This window comes from Ranitomeya variabilis, chromosome 3, assembly GCF_051348905.1.
Source record: "Ranitomeya variabilis isolate aRanVar5 chromosome 3, aRanVar5.hap1, whole genome shotgun sequence".
In the NCBI taxonomy this organism is placed as follows: domain Eukaryota; kingdom Metazoa; phylum Chordata; class Amphibia; order Anura; family Dendrobatidae; genus Ranitomeya; species Ranitomeya variabilis.
This window is the reverse complement of record NC_135234.1, coordinates 104892998-104918037: the sequence shown is the minus strand read 5'-3', so window position 1 is coordinate 104918037 and position 25040 is coordinate 104892998. Positions and strand designations below refer to the sequence as shown.

Genomic DNA, 25040 nt, shown 5'->3' with positions numbered 1-25040 from the left:
ACAGCTCGGCAGCATCAGAGACTGCTAGATCAGCTGACAAAATGTGATTGGCAGGGTCTTAAAGGGGAGGAGTAAAAGTGCGCACCCTCAGAAGACACCAAAGAAATGTCTAGTTGGTCTGCAAGCAGAGATTTCACATAGTGCTCCAGAAGCAACAAATGTGGATATCTCTACAATGGAGCAACGTAGTGCAAAGCGTGAGAATCGGGGGAGCTCTGGGTTTTTGTGCAAGGTATTCATCTCCCATTTTTTTTCTTAAGCAATGACCGATCCTCTTTAAATTAGCCTTAACGTCAAATATGAATATCATAATGTGGAGCTTAGGCTGCTATGATTCAGGAATACTTGAGAAAAGGCAAAGTTCTATGAGGACTGTGGTGGAAAATACTTTTTTTATTTATTTAAACCTGTTTATGCCCATAGCAAATACACACAATTGGGTCCTCAAGTTTGGTCTGTCCCAAATAAGGTGCTTCTTGGGTTGTCAGTGAATACTTTCCCAACTGTTCCATTGGCCATAGAGACGCTAGCCCACACTGGGTGGTACAGGTGCCAAGGCAACCATATAATGCCCTCCTAACTTCTTAAATGGGTTTTGGTCTAATTAAAGGGAATCTGTCAGCAGGATTGTGCACAGTAACCTGCACACGTTGACAGTTCGGCGCCATTATACTGGTTATAATGATACCTTGGTTGATATCTGTCTTGTGGTTGTTGTTTAATCTTTATTTTCAGTTTTGAATTAATGATATGCTCGTTTCCCCAGGTGAGCTATGGGGGTGTTTCATGTGGTGCTCTGCTTAGGTATTCATAATGCAACCTACTGACCGGTCACTGACCTGCCCCCCCTAGTTTACTTAATGAATATTATATATACTAAAATAAAAAACCTATAGGCACCTGCTCTGCAGTATAATCGCATATGTACTGTGTATATAATTAAGTTGGTTTTTTTTAAGTATATATACATAATATTCATTATGTAAACTAGGGGGGGTAGGTCAGTGGGGGATCAGTGACCTGGCAGCAGTCAGAGCACCACATGAAGACCCCCACAGGCCGTGCCGGAGCACGAGCATATCATTAACTCAAAACTGAAAATAAAGATTAAACAACAACCACAAGACTGATTTCATCAACCAAGGTATCACTGTAATCAGTATAACGACACCGACCTAACACTCTGTAGGTTACTGAGCACAATCCTGCTGACAGGTTCCCATTATTGTGAGGTGTAGATACTCACTGGGCAGCACTGTACCTCCCAGTGTGCACCCACATCTATCGCTGCCAGACTGGGCCGGTATACTTTGTGACGCCACCTTTTAGAGAATATATTAGGTAACAAAGCAATTAGCAGTTCAAGGTTCATTGGACTTTCCTGCTTTATATGTAGCAGTAGACTATTACATAACCGCATTTAGGCCGGTTTCCATTTATAGTCTAGGCAATGCTTTTATAGGGGCTACAACCTATTTATATCTCATGTATACACAAAATGGCATGATCAATCATTAATAATGTGATGTTACAGCTCACCTTTCCTGCACAGGGACCTCTGCACAGATCATAGAACATCCCTAGAAAGCTCTGCTGCACAGGCCAATGAATCAGATTATTGATTGCTGGCTCTGCTGTAAAGCTCATTTCCTCCAAATGTTAACAATAATGAAAGACAGATTGCTGCCCTAATAATTGTGTAATAAAAATTATTGAAAAACAAATCTGATTTTAAAGATGACCCGTCACTAGGTCAGAAGTGGCCAGTGTGTGCTCTTATTTTACTCCTGCTGCTCCCATGACTATTGTAATCTTTTTGGCCTTTACAGGGAGGGGCTATGGGGGTCTCATTCTGGATATGGGAGGGGCTATGGGGGTCTCGTGCTGGACATGGGCGCTATGGGGGTCTCGTGCTGGATATGGGAGGGCGCTATGGGGGTCTCCTGGACATGGGCGCTATGGGGGTCTCGTGCTGGACATGGGCGCTATGGGGGTCTCGTGCTGGATATGGGAGGGCGCTATGGGGGTCTCGTGCTGGATATGGCAGGGCGCTATGGGGGTCTCGTGCTGGATATGGGAGGGCGCTATGGGGGTCTCGTGCTGGATATGGGAGGGCGCTATGGGGGTCTCGTCCTGGATATGGGAGGGCGCTATGGGGGTCTCGTCCTGGATATGGGAGGGCGCTATGGGGGTCTCGTGCTGGATATGGGAGGGCGCTATGGGGGTCTCGTGCTGGATATGGGAGGGCGCTATGGGGGTCTCGTGCTGGATATGGGAGGGCGCTATGGGGTCTCGTGCTGGATATGGGAGGGCGCTATGGGGGTCTCGTGCTGGACATGGGGGGTGCTTGAACAGTAAAAAGGGAAGTCTGCATACTAAATTCAGCTCAATATTAAGTGATACAATTAATATAAAATATGTGAATATTAGTATTAAGCAGAATTTTTCAGCCTATTGGTTCAACACTCCACAACAGTCTCTCATGTGGCCCCTCGTGAAAATTAATTGCCCACCCCTGTTAGAGCATCAATGCTAGTGACCTCCAGATCAGATTCCCTCCTCCTGGGGCTCATTCTCCTTAGTCCTCTCTTACTGTAATGTAAAGATCTCCATGCACTGACGTTCAGGTGAGCCTATCAATGTGTTTAGACAGTAGCCAATCAGAGGAGGCAGAGCTGCAGGTGGAGGGAGAGAGCAGCTGTCTGGACCAATAATGAGATTGGAGGCGTGTCTTAGACCACCTCACACACCGTAGATAAATGTAGTCACCCATCGCAGCTGTGTAAACAGGAACTAAAATTAACCAAAAGAGCTGCTCTGAGGAAAAGCAAGCAGCAGGTAAGCATTTCCCCTTGCTGCTGACTTGCAGCTAATTTTTGAAGTCATAGCTGGACAGTCACTTTAAAATCTTAAAGAACTTAAAAAAAAAAAAAAAAAAGTCACCTTGTTCTTTAAAATTGATGGCCTTATTCGTCTCATTGATATTAGAAAAATGGGGATCTGGCTACGGGCCCACAGCTATTGTACTTAGCAACTGTGCCTAGTTTTGCAACTCGGTCCATTCATTCTTAATGGGTAGGAAAATCTCAATTTATTTATTTTTTGCATGCAGATGCCATATTGATAAAATCACACAGATCAAAAGTGAATTTAAATGGGATTCCAGCACAATGATGGACAATGGGTTTTTATTTTCATTTCTTGCATGCAAAAAAAGCAATGTCTGAATGACGCCTAAGTGAAATACAAGAAACATACAAAGCTTGGCCCTCACCGCTTCCTCAACGCTCCACCATACTGTTGCACTTTCTCCTTATACCTTGAACTTCTATTTATTTCTCCTCTTGCTCCTCTTTTATCCCTTTTTGTTTGGAACATATTATCCCACCATGTGTGGGGACTTTTTTTTTTCCCCTCATTTAATCATATGTAAAAAAAAAAAAAATTCCATGAAACTGAGATCCAAGAGTAATTTATTATTTGCAGGATTGCCAAACACGTCTGATGTTGGAGGGGGATCTGATGTTTGGTTCAGCTTAGAAAAAAAGATGCATCTCAGAGGAGATCTTATTAATATGTATAAATATGTGGTCAGTACAGAGGACTGGCACATGACTTATTCCTTCCAAAGACCATACTAAGGAGCAGGGGGCACTCATTATGGGTGGAAGAAAGGCGATTCCGGCAGCTAGATAGGAAAGGATTCTTTACAGTTAGAGCAGTCAGACTGTGGAGTGCCGACCACAAGAGCTAGTAATGGCCGACACTTAACTGCTGTACGATTTTCTCAGTACACATAACATTGTGGATTATAGATAATCCACTTGATGGATCGTTTTTTGTTTTTTTTTGTTTGTTTGTTTTTATAATTCAACCTATGTATCTAGTATTTTTCTTTTTTCACTGCTGTAGTTTTCCCCCATGATCAGTTCCAGGGGTTTCTGCTTAGTTTCCTTTTGTGCTATTGACTTAGTTTCCCCACGTTGCAGATGTAGGCAGCTTCATGGCTCTTAAAGCTCATTCACACGTCAGTTTTGTTTTTTTTTGTGTAAGAGTACTATCCGATTTTTTTTTTTTTTACGGTTATCCGGCGTACCTATAATAGTGAATGGAGCTGTTCACATGTTTGAGACCTTCTGTGGACCCCACAAAATCACAGAGACCTGTCCAATATTGATCCGAATGCGCAAAATCAGCAATGCAAGTGTATGAGTCCATGAAAAAAATCACACCACACTTTGATGCGATCTGAATGCGGTCTGTTTTTTTGGTTTTTTTTTTTCCTCACTCCATGAACTGTTAGACAAAAGATGGAGACTTTTTTTTTTTACACATATGAGAAAATCTGATGAAATTTGGAGAAACCTCTGAAACTGTCAGTTTTCCTCATGTGGGAAAAAAAGCTCAGTCTGAGCCTGGACTGTTCGCTCTGAATGTGACGGCCTCATAGGCGTATAGGAGACTGTCGACTTTGTCAGGAGACTGCGGACGGTCCGTGCATTGCAGTCTGTACTTGGGCCGAGTCTCACGGTCGTCTGTATGAACCCTTAGGCCAAGATCACACTGCGTTTGTGGCCAAAATGTACACTACATGGAATAGGCTGTGTGCTGGTGGCCATCTCTATAGGAGAGTGCAACGTACTGTGCATTACAGGCCACCGATTAGTTACTTATAAGCTGATCGGAGGTCATTTAATTGCCCTGTTTAGACATTGTGATCAGAATTTTGTTCACAAATGATCATCTCCAGCTCATACAGAACCTTGTGCTGCCGACAGCAATGACGTTAATTCTGGCATGAACGATCCGGTCGGCACATTTACTCAAACCAATCATTAGCAAACAAGTTTTCCAATGAACGGTTCATGATTCTCGTCTCTTTATGGGCCCTTACTCATTGGTGGGGACATTTGCCATAAGAATTCCAATTTTATAAATGGAGGCATTTTTTCCTAATTTTTGCATCTGAACTGTAGATTTGATCCAACTTTCCAATTCTGTCCGGTTCTGACAATCTGTAGAAGTGGACATGGACAAGTGTACAGCTTCCACCAGACTCGTGTATACGTCAGACGTCCTCTCCGTGGTCATTGCTTGGACCAGACCTGTGGCTTTATCTAGAATGGCTATTTACCATGTATGGAAGAATAAATAATTGGGCTTTGCGATTTCATTAGTGATGTAACAGGCGAGCGGCTGAGCTGTCTAATCCTGTGACTGTGACTCACACTATGACGATCACATAGCTAAGCTTTCAGAGTGACAAATTGGGTCAGGGGTGAAAGTAGCTATTGAAATTCCTCAGCGTGATATTACAGGCAGATCATTCTCTATCCTGCCTCTGTGGTTGGGGAAAAGCATTCAGTTCATTGCAGTCTGACTTCACGTCACGTTCAGTAAGCAAAAAAACAAAAAACTTTTTTAGGTCTGTGATAAATATTACTATGCAATGACGTCTAATTCTTTCCAATTCTCAGAATAGGATTTAGGAAGCTAAACCCTTTAAAGGCAGTAAACAAAATTCTTCCCATTACAACGGAAGCTGGCCATACACGTAAGATAGCTGTCGGCCAAACATTTGTTCACCAGACCGCTATTACTTCCATGGTCACACAACTTGGCAGAATTTTCATGTGTTTTCGATGGGGTTTGGAGAGAGAAAGCCGCTGCAGGACACTTCTGGCGGTGGCTCAGCTCTTCTGAAAACAAGGCTCTGGAGCTTAAATTCCAGATGTCCAGTGCATTTCTCACCCAACAGATAAGGGTATTAGAAAAGTCGGAAGGCCCATACCCAACAGATCAGCAGTCAGTCCTTCCGGTATGTTGAATTTTACTCAATATGGTGGGAAACCAATGCAAAATAGATGTAAAGCTTCTGAATGAAGGATGAAAAATAATAACCCTGCATATGTGAAACCAGCTAGAAAACTGTGTGCATGATAAACATGTCTGTGGGGTTAGATGTGGCAGACAGACAGAAGGCTTATGTGTAAAAATAATATAAGGGGCCTTTGTAGCCCAATATCTCATCATAATGCACAATTCCTACTGCTATGGAGGTAGATGCGGGCCCTCTAACCTCTTGGGCCCTGTGCAGCTGTACTTTTCTCCCATCAGGCTGAAATGCTTAAATTTAATGGTATTCTAAACTATTCCATACAATGATATCCGCAACGAAGTATACTTTGTTTTTTTATAATGGGATCCCACTGTATAATATCACAAGGAGGCCTCTGTCTTGCATGTACATGAGGGGTATGTATTGAAACAAAGACATCTGAACAAAGTCTTGTAACTAGAAGGAAGAGGACCAATAACTGAGACAAAGTCTGCCTTCCATGATCACTACTCAGTTCCCTCCCTCCAGACGCCTCAGTCTTTTCAGTTCCATAAACATCTAGTGCTCCTTTAAGACTTTGGGTGGGAGACTGTGTCCCTGGAAAAGATTATGGAGAGGTGGAGCTGCTGGCGCAGAACAAAGTGTATACGACACTGAGGGGCCGACAGCCGGGTTGGAATTTGGATCATATGTACCAGGCATTTGTGGAATGTTTGGTATCCCAGCCCCTGTCCCAGCAGTGCACGTAGCTGGGAATCTGCTTCGCCGTTTTGATCAGCACTTTAACAGATGTGTCTGGGTAAGAAGTGTCAGGAGAAACATTAGCAAGTGTTTTTGGTGTGATCTTGCCACAGTAAGCATATTAACTGCTTCATTTGCTTGTAACCTTAAGACTAAAGCGATCGGGTGGCATTACCTGCCCTGTCCAGAGTAATGGAGGAAAGCGTATTCCTAAATGTACGGTAATCCCACAATACGTTGCCTTTCTCGTTTTCTTTATTTTGGTGTTCTAAAATTTTGATTTTCACATAACTAATTTTTTGTTTTGTGTAGATTGGTGTTTTCAGACTTTATTATCCCACTAAATTTATCTTAAATGCTAGAATGAAAATTGTTTGCATCTCTGGCTTATAGACTAGGATAGGCCATCAGTATTTAGTCTTGGGGGGGATCCAGACTGTAGCTTTTGCCTCTTCTGCAAACACCGTCTGTCTTGTACCGAGCAGCCAAAGGCGGCATCCCTGTGTTAATGTGGAGTTGTCTGGCTCAGACACATTCACATAAAGGGGTCATCTCCTCTTGTCTTCAGGCGCTCACCATTCACAGGCCTCCCAGGTTTTTTGCTTGCCGGTGGCTCTGCGTACTCCTGATGGATTATTTGGACCAGAGGCATGGTTGCACTGCTGGCCTCAACTGTCCACTTTCCAATACTGCACCCAGAGGCATCTTTGGCTCTATATCATCAGACTGAAGCTGTCCAGATCTAGTTTGCTTCACAGCTGTGCTGACAAGCTCTACAGCAAAGAGTTTGTAAGCCCTGCGCTCTTTGCTTAGGAAAGTGGTGGCTAACCTGGGGCACGCACAGCTCTCCCTATGGGCACACGTGCCATCACCGTTCCGCCGCATCAGTGAATCGGGGCGGATGGGTAGGAGCCTGGTGACGCCGGATCTGCGTCCCCAGACTCGCATCCAGCTCAAGTTTATTGCAGCGCACAAACTTCCCGGGCTAGTGTGCTGCAATACACGCTGCTGGCCAATCTGAGGATGGCAGCTATCCTCGGCATACACGCAACTGGGCTCATGGCAGTGCAATAGACCACTACTGATAGACTACAGGGCTAGCTGTCAATCTAGGCAATAAGCAGTAACTGATAAAATTAAAAATCCCTCTGCTCTCGAGAGAGGATTTTTAATAACCCCAAAATTGCAAAGCTTCTACAAGCAGTTTTTTTCCACTTTTACCTGTTTTAGGATGTCAACCCTAGGAAGTTAAATTAACAAATTTTATAGGCCGTTGCTGGAGATTGTTGAGCTGCTATGATACAGGGGTCTGTGCCATAAAGATGATCCCACTATGCAAATATCTAAAGAAGGTTTAGCGAAGATCTATGATGTGATTGCTCCCTTTGGCATTAATCACCCCCCCATGCAGCTGACTTACAAGTGACACTTTAATAACCATTGTAGCCTATTGAAAGAAAATGTATTCAGTCTACCATGGGTGAACGTTTCCACATTTAGGGACAGGGGATATGAGCATTAAATGGCCGCTTATGTCATTTGTAATGTTGCAGCACTTATTGGCCACTTGTGATGCCCATTAAGTAATAATAATGCCCTTGTACTCAGATTGTGTTATGTTCTCCTGTATGCTATTCTTATACAAATGTTATATTTCAGTGATTGTTTTCCAGGGCTGAGGACTCTGGTGCACTCAAGTATTCTTCTGTGGCAGATTTGTTTTTTCTTCACCTAAAAAAATTTAGTTTATTGTATAATTCTGTCATGCATGATCAATTGCGGAATGTGAATGAATATATATTTTTTCTTACCCAGGACATGGAGTGATCTACATTTTGGCTTACAGCAACAGTTCTTCAGTGGCAAGCTTTATGTTCATGCTCAATGCTAAAGCTGCCAGTTGAAGAACTGTTGAAGTTGGCTATTATTCCACAGAGGACCTCCTGAAGATTTAAGAAAAAAAAATTGGAGTAAGTCGCATGCCTCTGTTAGGACACTAAATATTATATTCCTGTAAAGTCTTAAAAGCCTTTCCATAAAGTCTTTGATTGATCTGACTCTACATCTAGGAGGTCATGGTGCATAATGAAAAGATGCCAAGTGTCAAAGAATGTTGTGACTTCAAAATCAGGACTAATGGCAAGGATTTTTTTTTTGTTTAACATTGGCCACATCTAGTAATAGTAGAAATACAAGCAGTTGGAGGGAGTCTTTACTGTTAGTGTATTTACAGGTAAGAGGGTGATGGGACATTTACTATCCTTAACTACGTGTTTTGGTGAAGCTATTGAAATAAGAAGGATGGAAAATTGACAGTTTTATATGCAACTATACAAATGTCACTACTTCTTACTAATCCCATCTTGGTGGGAAAAAAATCTTGAAGATGGTTGTCATATCCTTTAGACTGATTTTGATCAGCATATGAAAAGTTGTCCATTTTTTTTTTTTTTTTTCATCGGTATGCAATTTGTATGTTTAACATCCCTATAACATGTATTTTGAAATGAAAAAAATCTAATAGAAAACTTATTTTGGCCATTTCTTTGTTAGAGGACATGCCACCCAGTAAAAAGTGGCTGATCTGTGGTTATTTTATTTTGTGGCTCATAATGTGGATCCGGTTAAAGCCACAGCAACTTGTAAAGACCAAAAAATAGCACTAAATGAAAAGGAAGCATAAGGAAATTTTTTTAAAAAAAGATGCAAACTAGCGCAACCAGACAATTTCTGATCTTATAACTGGTCCTCCTTAATAATTGCAATGGACCCTTACAACAAAAACTTAAAATTATATGGATGAGTTAGGTATAGTATAGCACAAGTGTTTTTTTTTTTTTGTTTTTTTTTTTTTATAAAGGCAGCCACTATCTAGAATCCCAGTTTGAGTAAAAAAAAACAACTGAGTCGTGCATGCTGTACATCTTTCACTTTTATTTATTTTAAATACAGGTGGAGCAAGGATCAGTGTAAAACTTTCATGTGAACGTCGCCACTGTTTGGGGTGCTGTTTTGCAGAGGGCCTGCACATTAATGTTTAGGCTTTGTGCACACTGTCTTTTCAGGCAGGTCCATAACCTTGAAAAAGAGCTCAATAAACATATAAATGAGACTGAATGTGACTTGATGTTCATAAGTTAAACTTTTTACCTGCTTCAGGTTTCTAAAGGTGTGAAGCATTTGTGACGGACCCATTCTGCCTCTGCTTGGAAGCCACTCACTAATTTTTATATACAATTTAAAAAAAATATCCTGGTCCAAAACTGTTGTTAAAATAAATGGAAAAAAAGGGGTAAAAACCCGGTCAGTGGCTTCCAGTAGCACAACTCATCGTGTATATGTTGGTGTCTACAAGACTGTGTGCACATAGTATGCCCCTCTGACAAAGCTCTTTAGCGTTTAGGTGAATAGCATTGTGGTTGCACAATGAATCACCTGAAGAATGATGTTGCGTCTTCCTGGTCTTCAGAAAGAATCGGAGCACTGGTCATAATTTTGCAATGACGTCAATAAAATCTTCAGCCCTGCACAGAAAATGCCACATAAACCACTTTGAACTTAACTTCTAGGAATTGACAAACCACACCTATTCTCCAGGCTACCAGTGTGACTGGATCAATGTACTGATTTATATCCTGAGCAGAATAAATCAGAATCTCTACAGGCACATTGGGGACCACATCGCTCCTAAAGGTGCTGAAAGATCAGTATATAAAATGGTGTTTTACATAATGGTGGAGCTTGTGCTTAAATAAAGATTCTGCAATCTAAAGGTGTGGTCTTTGTATTTCTTCTGTAATTGGGGGATGCCATCTTGAATATAAACCACACAATTTTAATACGGTCTACTTCTAAGGCCGGAATCACACACAGCAAGATACTGCCGAGTCTTGCAGGTTAGAAAGAAGCTCTGGCACCGGCAATCCACAGCGGAGAATGCGGCCGCATAGCAATACATGGAGCTGCACGCTCCGCTCCGGAGTGCTGGTGCCAGAGCTTCTTTTTAACCTGCGAGACTCGGCTGTATCTCGCTGTAGTGTGACTCCAGCCTAAATAAGAGGTTCTGGCTAGTAACATAGGGATACGTGATACCGGCCCATGGTGGCGGTACAGAATTTGGAGATGTACTATAAGCACTATCATGTGCCATATACGGTACATAGAGCTATTGCTTCTAGAGAATACAACTAGTGATGAGCGGCCATGCTCGTGTGCTACTCGAGTGTTTTTGGCGTGCTCGAATACTATGTTCGAGTCCCTGTGGCTGCATGTCTCCTAGCTGTTGAACAGCCACAAGCCATGCATGTGTTACGACTCGAACAGCTGTGAGACATGCCGCCGTTGGGACTCCAACAAAGAGCATCTTCGGCGTCCTTGGAGAACACCTTATCCCAGCACGCTCGCTCACCATTAAATACAACCACAAATACGATGTGCTTGTGCCTATCACAGTTTTCTGTGGGCTTTTGTATGAAGGCCAGCCGAACAAACCTTTCTACCTCCAAGTCCTAAACAGAGGTAAAATGGAAGCTCTTATTGCTCTAATTCAGCCCAGTGCTTGAGGCCTAATAGCAAAGGGGACTTTTGTAAAGGATATATTTGCACAATGCAGACATTTTTAAGAAAGCTGTACATAGGTTTCCCAAGTCTATATCATTTTGGAGGAAGTGTTACTTACAGGACCTCCTTTTTGGTGATTCGTTTTCCAGAGAACATGACTTCTGCTACCTGGGACACAATGGGGTCATAGTTCATGCTTGATATAGCAACCACAAGGTCGTCCCTGCATAAAGGAACCAAAATAAATTGCATGAATAACTAAATGTTTCCACACCTGTACAAGGGGGGGCGGGGGAGAATCTGCCTACTTCAAGTAAAAAGCCAAAAACTTTAGCTCTTCGAGTGTTCCTTTCATCACGATCTCTGTGTATCCTTCCCCAAATCCTGCACAAAGAAACGTACATTAATGGAGGAGAGCAAGTCGAGACGCCAAGTTCTTTAACAATTCTGCCAAATCTATATTTTAAAGAAAACATATTGCCATTGGTGGTAATGTGTGAGATACACAGCACTCTGTCGTAGTGGGTATTGCCCAAAAATAAACTTGCACACCTATTAATATGAAAGTGGAAAGTAATTTATTTTGCAATCTAAATCCTCTAATGTTTCGGTCAACACGGGACCTTCATTGCATTTGTGAAAGCAGTGTATGTATATGGACCTTCGAGGGGTTAGCCGGTTCTTCTCACTCCCAAATTTGCAGTACTGTGGGACCAGCTTTAACACAGCAGTTATGTAGAGACCTGTTGCGTGAGTCTTACATATAGAAGGGACAGATATCTCTGGATGTGAAGTCATATCACCGACCATGCTGATCACCTGGATTTGGAATTGATCAGAGCCAGAAAACCCCTTTTAAAGGTTGCATGTTAGAGAACATTGAGGTTTTTTTTTCTTTTTAACACTTTCTCTGCTGAAGTATGATCAATTACAAATAACACTACAATTAGAACATATTATGCATTTGGGAAAAAATACAAAGAACTATAGAGCTATGTGCACACAGAGTATTTGGATGCAGAAATTTATGCACCTTCACAGGAAAAACGCAGCGACAAATACACGCTTTTTTGACCGCTATGAATGCTATAGCAATACATAGTTACACCCTGTGGAGCTTAGGCCTCTTTCACACTTGCGTCGTTTGGAATCCATTGCAATACGTCGTTTTGGGGAAAAACCGGATCCTGCAAATGTGCCCGCAGGATGCATTTTTTGTCCATAGACTTGTATTGCCGACGGATCGCAATGTATGGCCATACGTCGCGTCCGTCGTGCACTGGATGCATCGTGTTTTGGCGGAACGTTTTTTCATAAGTCGTGTCCGCCATTTCCTACCGCGCATGCGCGACCGGAACTCCGCCCCCTCCTCCCCAGACTTCAGAATGGGCATCGGAAAAACTGCATCCGCTGCCAAATTTTCACAACGTGCGTCGGTACGTCGCGCCGACGCTTAGCGACGGACCCGTACCGACGCAAGTGTGAAAGAAGCCTAATTGTACTGCTTTTTATGATTAAATAAATACAAAAAATGATGTGGGGTCTCACCCATTTTATTTTGTAACCAGCAAAGGTAAAGCAGACCAGCTGGTAACATCAGCTCTCAGGCAGGGAAGGTCCCTAGTTATTTTGCCCTTCTCAGCCTAAAAATAACAGCCTGCAGCCACCCCAGAGGTGGCACATCACATTAGATACTTTGAGATACTTTGGTTTATATGTTTGGTATTTTAAAGTTTATTATGTATGTATTCAATAAAAAGATTGTTTTATTTACAAAAAAAAATGTGTGCTTTCTGTGTCACTGTTCTAGTGAGGAATAAGTGATACGGACGGAATTATACATCACATTAGATGCAGCAATTCTGATGCTTCACCTTGGTCCTGGTGTGTTTGCAATTGGGTAATGGGGATTGGAGTTGATATCATCTGTAAACTGACCAAAAACACAGTTGTCATCAAGCACTGGTGTTGGTAATGGAGAGGTATCTATGAGACACCCCCACTATTAATCCAGTAAGTGAAAAGAAAAAAAAAAAAAAAACTATTTAAATAAACACTCCCCTACACTTTCCCTGGTTCACCATTTTATATTACATACACTGCTCAAAGAAATAAAGGGAACACTAAAATCCCACATCCTAGATATCACTGAATGAAATATTCCAGTTGTAGATCTTTATTCATTACATAGTGGAATGTGTTGAGAACACTAAAACCTAAAGATGATCGACGTAAATAACAACTAATATCCCACGGAGGTCTGGGGTTGGGATGATGCTCAAAATCAAAGTGGAAAATGAAGTTACAGGCTGATCCAACTTCAGTGGAAATGCCTCAAGACAAGGAAATGATGCTCAGTAGTGTGTGTGGCCTCCACGTGCCTGTATGACCTCCCTACAATGCCTGGGCATGCTCCTGATGAGGCGGCGGATGGTCTCTTGAGGGATCTCCTCCCAGACCTGGAGTAAAGCATCCACCAACTCCTGGACAGTCTGTGGTGCAACGTGACTTTGGTGGATGGAGCGAGACATGATGTTCCAGATGTGTTCAATCGGATTAAGGTCTGGGGAACGGGCGGGCCAGTCCATAGCTTCAATGCCTTCATCTTGCAGGAACTGCTGACACACTCCAACCACATGAGGTCTGGCAATGTCCTGCATTAGGAGAAACCCAGGGCCAACCGCACCAGCATATGGTCTCACAAGGGGTCTGTGGATCTCATCTCTGTACCTAATGGCAGCCAGGCTACTTCTGGCGAGCACATGGAGGGCTGTGCGGCCCTCCAAAGAAATGCCACCCCACACCATTACTGACCCACTGCCAAACCGGTCATGCTGAAGGATGTTGCAGGCAGCAGATCGCTCTCCACGGCGTCTTCAGACTCTGCCACATCTGTCACATGTGCTCAGTGTGAACCAGCTTTCATCTGTGAAGAGCACAGGGCGCCAGTGGCGAATTTGTCGATCCTGGTGTTCTGTGGCAAATGCCAAGCGTCCTGCACAGTGTTGGGCTGTAAGCACAACCCCCATCTGTGGACATCGGCACTCAGACCATCCTCATGGAGTCGGTTTCTAACCGTTTGTGCAGACACAAGCACATTTGTGGCCTGCTGGAGGTCATTTTGCAGGGCTCCAGCAGTGCTCCTCCTGTTCCTCCTTGCACAAAGGCTGAGGTAGCGGTCTGCTGCTGGGTTGTTGTCCTCCTACGGCCCCCCTCCACATCTCCTGGGGTACTGGCCTGTCTCCTAGTAGTGCATCCAGCCTCTGGACACTACGCTGACAGACACAGCAAACCTTCCTGCCACAGCTCGCATTGATGTGCCATCCTGGATGAGCTGCACTACCTGAGCCACTTGTGTGGGTTGTAGAGTCCGTCTCATGCTACCACGAGTGTGAAAGCACAACCAACATTCAAAAGTGACCAAAACATCAGCCAGAAAGCATTGGTACTGAGATGTGGTCTGTGGTCCCCACCTGCAGAACCACTCCTTTATTGAGTGTGTCTTGATAATTGCCAATAATTTCCATCTGTTGTCTATTCCATTTGCACAACAGCATGTGAAATTGATTGTCAAACAGTGTTGCTTCCTAAGTGGACATATTGATTTCACAGAAGTTTGATTTACTTGGAGTTATATTCTGTTGTTGAAGTGTTCCCTTTATTTTTTTGAGCAGTGTATATAACAAAAGAAAGGTCCCACGCATGTCTGACGTACTCCACAAATGGAAACATGAAAAACAGAAATAAAAACAAGACACTGTCCCTCGTTCACTACTTTATTATAAAAAAAAAAAAAAGTTCCCATACAGGCATGTCATTGTCCACCGAATCTGATGTAGCCCAGAGCATAGAATGACCAGGAATTTCTGAAGAGCAATGACTCTACTGACATCATCACTCTCTACTGACATCACCCGGCACCTCTGAAGAGCGGTAACATCCGTAACATCACTGCTTTTCAGACGTCCCTGGTCACTCTGCGCTCTGGACTAAGTCAGACTTGCACGGGAACTTTCCTATAAAAAAAAATTGGTGTCTTTTTATTTCTCTCAGTTTGTTTTTCAGGTTTCTGTTTTTGGACTACATCAAATTCGATGACTGGCGGACCTGGGTGGGAACTTTTTAAAAATAAATTAATTGGTGAACAAGCGAAAGTGTCGGGGTATTTATTTCAATACAGTATTTTTGTGCGTGTGTTTTTTTTTCTTACTGTGTTAGTAATGGGTCTGATAGACACTTCTTCATTACTAACACCAGGGTTGATGTCAGCTGTGTTTTTGGACAATTGACAGCTGACATGAACTTCAAGCCCCATTACCCTAATTGCCAAGGCAAAGAGCCAGAATTGATGTATCTAATGAGGTGCACCAATTTTGGGGTGGCTGAGGGCTGGTATTTTTAGGCTGGGAAGGGCCCAATAACCAGGGACCTTCCCAGCCTGATAATATCAGCTGACAGCGGTCTGCTTTACCTTTGCTGGTTATAAAAAAAAAAAATATATATATGGGGGTCCCCACATCATTTTCATTTCTTAAATCATACAAAGCTGTGCAATAAGCTCCAGAGGGTGCTTTTTTTTTTAATGTTGGGGAGTTGTGTAATTATGACTGTCTGTCATCTATCTCTATAGCATTCACTGCTGTAAAAAAAATGCATGCAAAAAAGGCAAGCAAATACACAGCAAATTGGCAATCATTTTTATAGCTGCTGTAGTATTGACTGACTTCATTGAAGTCCATGGGATTGACATGCTGCAGATAAGTCTTTATTAAAAATTTTTTCTATTATGACATTTCCATAGCTGACTACTGCATCTAAATTTTGCAAATATAGGCTAGCCGTACATGAATTGCCTCTACCTGAACATATGTACCAGCTGCTATAGGTCTGGAGCTGCTGGGTGAATCGGTTATATTATAGTTCGTTGTAATGTTTCCGTGTGGCCAGTCAGGGGCAGTATAAATGAAACAGGAATTTAATTAATCTTTATTAAAATGAATTTCCATTCAGGTAAAATGGCAACATATACTAGGTCCACAATTATTGGCAAGTGAGTATTTTGACTATATCATGATTTTTATGCAGCTTTTCCACCTCCAAGCTGTATAAACTTGAATGCTTATTGGATGAAGCAGATCAGGTGATGTGTATTTAGGAAGGAAGGGTGCAGCCTAAGGATACAATGCCCTTTATCAAGGCATGCAGAATTAGGCAGCTTGTTTTCCTCTGGCAAAATGGATCAAAAAAATATTTACCCAACTCATAATTTTTGACTTTTCAAAGTCTTACAGAGGGATTACCCAACTCATAATTTTTGACTTTTCAAAGTCTTACAGAGGGATGCAATTCCTCTTCAGATTGCTAAGATATTGGGACATGATCACAGAACCATCAAAAGTTTTGTTACAAATAGGTAATATTAAAGGGACGTATATTAAAGGGACTCTGTCAGTACAGGATAACTGTTCAAACTAAGTTCCAACGCTTGGTGCATCAAGGCAGGGCCAAATACACCTTCTAACCTGCTTGTTTTCCCGCAATCTCCATCCCCCTCTTCTTTGACTGACAACTCTGGCTTCATAGAGCCAAAGAAGGGTGGAGATATCTGGAAACCTAACAGGTGGGAAGGTGTATATACATGACTGGCCCCTCCCTGGATCCTTGAGAACCTGTACTTAGTTTGAACAGTCTGTGGTGATAGTCTCTTTAACAACCAAAGATTTCAGAAGAATCAAACATGAAGCGACCAAGAGCCTATTTATCCACCGCTCCTGTCATATTCCAGTACAAGTATAAGATGTTCAATGCTCAGAGACAAGGCCGAGCTAGGGAAGGCTAAAACACAACCACCATTGAACAAGACACAGAAGAGAAAAAGTTAGCACGGTGGCAAGCATTGATGCACTCCAACACTGGGGTCCTAGGTTCAAATCCCACCACGGATTTAAGCAAGGAGTTTGTATGTTCTCCCTGTGTTTGTGTGGATTTTGTCCACTCCCACACTCCAAAGACATTCAGTACCGATAATGTATGTAAAGTGCTGTAGAATACGATCGTACTATATAAGCAAAGCAGAAATAATAACAATAAAATCAAGACTGGGCCAAGAAATATGTGAAGACAGATTTTTTTTTAAAAGTCTACTGGACTGATGAAAAGAGAGTGACTCTTGATGTACTAGATGGATGGGCCCGTGTATGGATCAGTAACAGGCAGATACCGTCATTGCAACTCTTGATGCCAACAAGTGGAGGTGGGGTACTGGTATACAGACTTGGACTGGCCCACAGGAGAATCCTCATATGGACCCCTGTGTAAGAGTATCCCACCACCCTCTTATATCATCAGTACTTGGTACAATATACTTGAATCACTATGTACAGACACAGGCAGCATCTTATTCATTTATCAATCTACCCCGTTCATTGTTATATACATTTGTGATTGATGATAATGTCACATTTGCATGAGGCTGAAAAGTGGGGCCCAGGAGTTGGTTACTGGAAGGCCCTTGGCACCCAAGTCCGACATTGCTGGTATGGGCTGGTATTATTAAATATGAGCTAGTTGGACCTTTTCAGGTTGAAGATGGATTAAAAATCAACTTCTAAACCTACGGTCTGTTGTAGAAGACGCTTTCTTCAATTAAAAATCTGCATCTTTCCAGAAAACCATGATTATTATGCAGAACAATGTTCCATTGCAGCATTGAAGTCCCCACTGCTCGACTGCCAGTAAATGCCTTAAAGATGAAAGAATATTGACGTAGCCCCTTCCTCACCTGACCTAAACCCTGTGAGGTCCTTCTTAAATGGGTGATTTATGGTAAAGGAAAACAGTACACCTCTCTGAGCAGCGTCTGGGAGGCTGTGGTTGGTGGTGCTCAAAAAGTTGATTATCAACAGATTAAAAACCTGACAGACTCCATGGATGGAAGACTCATGATTTATTGAAATAAAGGGGACTTTTATTGGTCCCTGATATTTTTTGAACTGTCAGAAATGTATTTTTGTACATTTTGATTTTAGCTATTACTCTTACTGTAACAGATTAAAATATACAATTGAGATGGGAAAATTTCCATTTTTATAACATTCTGCACACTAATATTTGCTCATTAAACACAAATATTCTTCTAAGACGAAACCTTACTTTTACTGTTTTAAATAATCGGCCTTATTAACCTTTTTGTACTGACCGACAGCACTGTAGTTGTTCAAAAATAAAAATAATGAAAAAATGTAAATTGCCTAATTGTTCAGTGTTTAGACAGTGTAAAAAAATTTGAAATCCCAGACAAACCTTTTAATAGATTGTGATGGTTCAAGGCCATATTCTATTAGCCACAGAGGATAGTGAAAATAAAGAGTGAGGATCCATCTGTTCATGCAATAAATGGCCGCATATTAAAGAACTGTGTAAGGCAGGCTTTTCCCTGAGAGGAAATTTGAACACGAGCTGACACATACCTCCTAAAAAAAATAAAGTTCACCCAAAGGGGCACCAGCAACTCAAGATCAAGTTAAAATAATTTAATACGGGGGCGTGGCTATGTAGCAGAGGAGAGAGGACGCATTGTGAGAGAGCTCCCGGAATCCTGTTATTATCCTGCACCTAAGACCCCCAGACACGGCGGAGTATTTACCATAACTGAGCCCCCAGACTCAGGACGGCTCTTGGCTCCTGTAACGAGGCGCTGTGGAGATTGGGAGGCGCCGGGGGCTGAAGAGGCCTGAGCGGACTGCGGGATCCTAGTGAGGAGGCGGCCATTACTGGGAGAGCGCGCTCTGCTGGGAGGAAGCGTGGAGCTGACTCCCATCGGTGCAGGGATCCCCCCCTGGGCCCCGAGTGATATCGGGCACCTGCGGTAAGAGTTGTGGAGCCCCGATGCGCCGGGAACAGGAGGCGGTGGCGGCGTCTGTGTGGTGCGGCGGCCATCTTCAGTGCGCGCGCTCTAACAGGAGGAGACGCAACGCCATTCATCATTCTTACAGCGCTGTGGGGGTGAGTGAGCACATACTCTGAATATACTGCGGGGATATGCGGTGTGTGCTCTGGAGGATTGGGCCCTGCGCTCCCCTTTTAATTAAGACACTCGCCCGGTCAGCGTCATTAACTTTGGAGGGCTCTTGGATCCCCCTCCCTACGGCTGCCGCTGCGGGCGCCGTGGGTCCCTCCTGATACACAATACTCCGGTGGACATCCGGGCTGCCATATCTATAACTCTCTGCACCCTGCGGATACAAGTACTTTATAATAGCCCTGCTGTGTCCGTGTGAAACACTTTTAAATATAATTCTAACCATCCTGTTGTGCCACATTACTGCTAGTCATGCATCGCACTAAAGGATCTGGGGCTGCCGATAAACTAAAAGAGTTTGCCAGAGTTGATCCCTCTGATAGTGCACGGTCTCTCAGAAATAATCCTTCACAAGTACAACGTAAAAATCGTCTTTCTGATAGTGGTGAGGGGAGCGAGCAGGAAGAACTAACTCTTAAACAGGCGTCTGAACAATTAATGCAGGTCATATCCCTAACCAGAACATCCCTAACTGAAAAAATAGAGGATGTACACACTGAGGTGGGACGTCTTCGACAGGATATGCAGGCTATGAAAGGGCGTATTACGGATGTGGAGACAAGGGTGTCCCATGTAGAAGATACCATTACGCCCATGGAGGCCAAGTTGACAAAAGTAGCTGGCTCTATAAACGCCTGGAAACAAAAAGCAGATGACCTAGAGAATAGACTGCGCCGGAATAATATCCGAATTATTGGTCTGCCGGAACGCTCAGAGGGTCAACAGCCGGAAAAATTTCTAGAGGGCTGGCTTAAATCTTCTCTGGGGGATGAATTCTCTTCAACGTTTGCTGTGGAAAGAGCTCACCGAGTTCCCACAAAACCTCTCCCTCCCAGGGCCCTGCCTAGATCTTTCCTGGCATGTATCCTTAATTGCAAGGACAGAGATCTCATTCTACGACTGGCACGACAAAAAAGCCCCATTAAATTCAACAATGCTACAATCTCGATTTTCCCAGATTTCTCTATGGAACTTCAGAAACAACGGGCTAGGTTTATGGGGATCAAGAAACAGCTCAAATACAAGAACGTTATATATTCAATGATATATCCAGCTCGACTCCGAGTTGTTCACGAGGGCTCTTCTATATTCTTCACAGATCCAGCGGAGGCAGCTGAATGGCTACGATCTCACGGGGTGTCTAGTGCAAAGGAATCCTAAAATGCACTCAGTCAACTAGAATTTTTCTTCTCATAATTTAATGTGTAGAGCTCTCTCTAGGGGCGTCCAGATTACCAACAATACCGGACGCTGAATCCAGCGAGGGTATCCCCTTACTACTTTGATAATAGGAGCATAGGACGTTGCTCCTATATTGTTTGGTTCCTGTTCTATTTTCTCTTTCATATTGGTTTTATTTGTTACTTATGTAGAAACCGCCGCCAACAGCATTTCTATTTTCTGTGCACTACCTTTGACCTTTACCTGAGAAATAATGTATACCATATCTTGATGAGTAGGCATGGGATTTGAATTAGTATGTATGACCTGGAATGTACGAGGTATTAAATCACCCCGGAAGAAAATCAAGGTATTTTCACAGATTAGACACCATCACCCCCATATTGTGACTTTGGTGGAGACACACCTGACCAGAGATACGGCCCGATGCGTACAGAAGCCATGGGTACAATGGCATATTCACGCGTTTCACACTAGCTACTCAAGGGGGGTGTCATTACTGGTACACAGAGATGTTAGATGGGAGGCCAGGGAGGCCCGTAGGGACTCTGAGAGTCGTTTTGTTTTTGTACACGCACTAATTAACTCTCGCGAATATGTAATATTATGTATCTATAACCCTCCCCCGGCTAACATATCAATCCTTTGGATGGAAATGAGTTTTGCCTTAAATTATCCAGATGCGCAAGTCATTTGTATGGGAGATTTTAATTTAGTCATGGATAATTGCCTTGATAGATTGAGGTTGGGAGATGGAGGGTCTGAGGAGCCCCCCTCTTCGGCTCCGACCCAGTTGGCATTGTTTATGGAGGGTAGTGGATGGTTGGATTTGTGGCGGATACGTCACCCTGGAATGAAAGGATATACCTGTCACTCGTTCACTAGGCGGTCTCTGTCCCGCATAGATTATATATTTGGATCTGGTGGATTGGCAATGTGGGTAGATAAAGTGGAGCATGGTAACAGAGGGGTATCGGATCACAGTCCGATTATACTCAAACGTAAATATGGGCATCCGAATAATAGTGGGGTCTGGAAGCTGAACCCCTTTTGGCTGAAATTAATGGATCCCAACGATAGAACAGTAGATCAGCTAAATTGCTTCATTTTGTCCCATCCAGAACCTCAAAATGTCAACTTAAGGCGTATTTACGGGGATGTTTATCTTCCACAATTTCTTATATAAAGAGGGTGACCTCGGAAGAGGATGATGAGATGGAACGGAGGTTGAAAGATGCAGAGGCTGCATATAAATCTAACCAAACTAGTGGCAATAGAATTGAGTGGTTGACCTCACAAAGGTTATACACTCAACTTATGGACACGAAATCTAAGCGTAAACTGTTCTTTGCACGTCAATCATATTTTGAATTGGGAAATCAAGCAAGTAAATTTTTGGCCTTTTTGGTGCGTCAACATAATACATCTAATACAATATTACAGATTCGTGCACCGAGCGGCTTATTGGTATCCACAACCGAGGAAATACTCCACTGTTTCTGTGACTATTATAAATCGTTGTACAGATCCAAAAGTGGCCTTGATATTTGTGAATGTTTGGATTATTTATCAGATATAGCATTTCCTACATTGAGTCCCACCCAGCGGGCCTTTATGGATGCTGAGTTTACATTGGAGGAGATAGAGTACACAATGATGGACATGGCCTCTGGGAAGGCTCCTGGACCGGATGGGTTTCCCATTGAGTTATATAAGAGATATCGGGATATATTAGCGCCACTCCTATTGAAGGTATTTCGGGGTATATGGGAGGGAGGATATATGCCTGACACTTTCTATGAGGCAAATATTATCATACTTAAAAAGGAGGGAAGGACCCTTTGGAATGCGGATCTTATTGCCCCATATCGTTAGTTAATGTAGACTATAAAATCTTCACTAAAGTCCTGGCCATTAGACTGAATTCAATTATATTGGATCTCATCCACCCAGATCAAACTGGCTTCATGCCCGGCAAGAGTACCTCTATCAATATCAGGCGAGTCCAGTCGGTAATTCAATATAGTTCTTTAGTATCAGATAACAACTGGGCATTAGCATCACTGAATGCGGCCAAAGCCTTTGATTCTCTTGAATGGCCCTTTCTGTTAGCATGTTTGCGGAGGTATGGTTTTAAGATACATTTTTAAAATGGATCAATATACTATACATGAAACCTAAAGCCCGTATAATTGTAAACAATTCCATCTCTGAGTCCTTCTCATTATATAGGGGAACCCGTCAGGGGTGCCCCCTTTCTCCAACCTTTTTTGCTCTCGCGATAGAGGCATTAGCAATACGTATAAGATCCTCCCCTGACATTAAGGGTATAGATATAGCGGGTTGTAAAGATGTTATTGGTCTATATGCTGACGACATGGTAATATTTATGGACAGAGCGGAGGAAACATTGCCACAGGTAATTGCTACTATAGATACATTCAGTAAATACTCTGGTCTACATATAAACTGGGATAAATCTGCTCTGTTGCCTCTCTCTCATCCCCTATTGCCAGGCCTCGAGGCTCTCTCCTTGTTGCCTATTGTGTCCAATTTAAAATATTTAGGTATTTATATGTCTATTCTGAGTTAGAACTTAATATTTATCCACTGTTAGAATTAGTCAAATCTAAATTTGCATCTTGGAGAAATCTCCCATTGTCTGTTGCGGGCCGTATTAACCTAATTAAAATGATACTTCTCCCTAAGCTAAAGTTATTGCCTTCAACATAGCGAAGTACCGGTACCTAAATTCCTCTTTGCAAATCTAAACTCCCAAATTTCTTCTTTTATATGGGGGAAAACTAGACCCAAACTTAGGCTGTCTGTTTTACAGAGACCTAAACAGGGGGGTGAAGCGGCATTGCCGGATTTTTTTCTGTATTAGGCTACTTTCACACTAGCGTTTTTTGCAATACGTCGCAATGCGTCGTTTTGGCGAAAAAACGCATCCTGCAAAAGTGCTTGCAGGATGCGTTTTTTCACCTTTGACTAACATTAGCGACGCATTGCCACACGTCGCAACCGTCGTGCGACGGTTGCGCCGTGTTGTGGCGGACCGTCGGATGCAAAAAACGTTACATGTAACGTTTTTTTGCTGCCGAAGGACCGCCATTTCCAACCGCGCATGCGCGGCCGGAACTCCGCCCCCACCTCCCCGCACCTCACAATGGGGCGGCGGATGCGCTGGAAAAATGCATCCGCTGCCCCCGTTGTGCGGCGTATACAACGCTAGCGTCGGTAACCTCGGCCCGACGCACTGCGACGGGCCGAGCCCGACGCTAGTGTGAAAGAAGCCTTACCTGGCCGGACAGGCCAGAGCATTAACCCCTTCATGACCCAGCCTATTTTGACCTTCAACGGATCCCAGCGATTCTGAGACTGTTTTTTCGTGACACATTGTGCTTCATGTTAGTGGTAAATTTAGGTCGATAATTTCTGCGTTTATTTGTGAAAAAAACGGAAATTTGGCGAAAATTTTGAAAATTTCTCAATTTTCACATTGTGAATTTTTATTCTGTTAAACCAGAGAGTTATGTGACCCAAAATAGTTAATAAATAACATTTCCCACATGTCTACTTTACATCAGCACAATTTTGGAAACAAAATTTTTTTTTGCTAGGACGTTATAAGGGTTAAAATTTGACCAGTGATTTCTCATTTTTACAACAAAATTTACAAAACCAGTGAAATCAATAGATGCCGCGCTTGAGGATACAAAAACAGATAACACGAGGTGGAAAACTTAGAAGCAAGAAATGCACAGAGCCTCTACGTGGATTCCCAGTAACAAGACCTCCCTAGAATAGTAACAAGTATTCACCACACCAACACAATCTTACACTAGCCGCACAGTCTATCTAACTATTATTCAGGTGCCGATAACCTCTAGCTTACCTCTTATGAGATTGTTGCGGCTGAGTGTGTGCCCGTGCTGAGTGCGAGTAGGTGTTCACCCGTCCGGTATGTGCCACCGGGGCTTCGGCGTGATGCGTACAAGATGGCAACGTGCAGTATAACCCAGGGAAGCCCCGGCCGGTAGAGTTCCCTAGGGACCCTGAGAAAGAAGAGCGCTGCTCTTTGAAACGCGTTGGTTGATTCCTCTCCCCCTTTTTGAGCGTTCTAGAGCTCCTTACTGCAGGTGACGTCACTAAGTAGGAGGAGCTTATCGGCCATCTTTTTTTGCATGCGGTATCCAGGGAACGCTACCGGCCGGGGCTTCCCTGGGTTATACTGCACGTTGCCATCTTATACACATCATGCCGAAGCCCCGGTGACACATACCGGACGGGTGAACACCTACTCACACTCAGCACGGGCACACACTCAGCCGCAACAATCTCATAAGAGGTAAGCTAGAGGTTATCGGCACCTGAATAATAGTTAGATAGACTGTGCAGCTAGTGTAAGATTGTGTTGGTGTGGTGAATACTTGTTACTATTCTAGGGAGGTCTTGTTACTGGGAATCCACGTGGAGGCTCTGTGCATTTCTTGCTTCTAAGTTTTCCACCACTTGTTATCTGTTTTTGTATCCTCAAGCACGGCATCTATTGATTTCACTGGTCTATATTGTTATACAGGGGGGCACTACCCTGGCTGATTCCAGCAGCTGAGGATTTGGGTGAGCGCCAGTGTT

General features: G+C 43.1%; 1 protein-coding gene across 3 annotated transcripts in view; it reads right to left on the bottom strand.

Annotated features, from left to right (window-relative positions):
- Positions 1 to 9494: 9494 nt before the first annotated feature.
- LOC143815349 (apoptosis-inducing factor 3-like) overlaps positions 9495 to 25040 on the bottom strand; it is a 156537-nt gene continuing 140991 nt past the window's right edge. For all 3 annotated transcript variants that reach the window (XM_077294466.1, XM_077294468.1, XM_077294467.1), the window contains exons 17-19: positions 11449 to 11524; positions 11259 to 11363; positions 9495 to 10104 (exon numbers count right to left, since the gene is read on the bottom strand). In XM_077294466.1, coding sequence (XP_077150581.1) covers positions 10068 to 10104; positions 11259 to 11363; positions 11449 to 11524 — 218 coding nt within the window. In that variant the 3' untranslated portion in view covers positions 9495 to 10067. The remainder of the gene's footprint in view (positions 10105 to 11258; positions 11364 to 11448; positions 11525 to 25040) is intronic.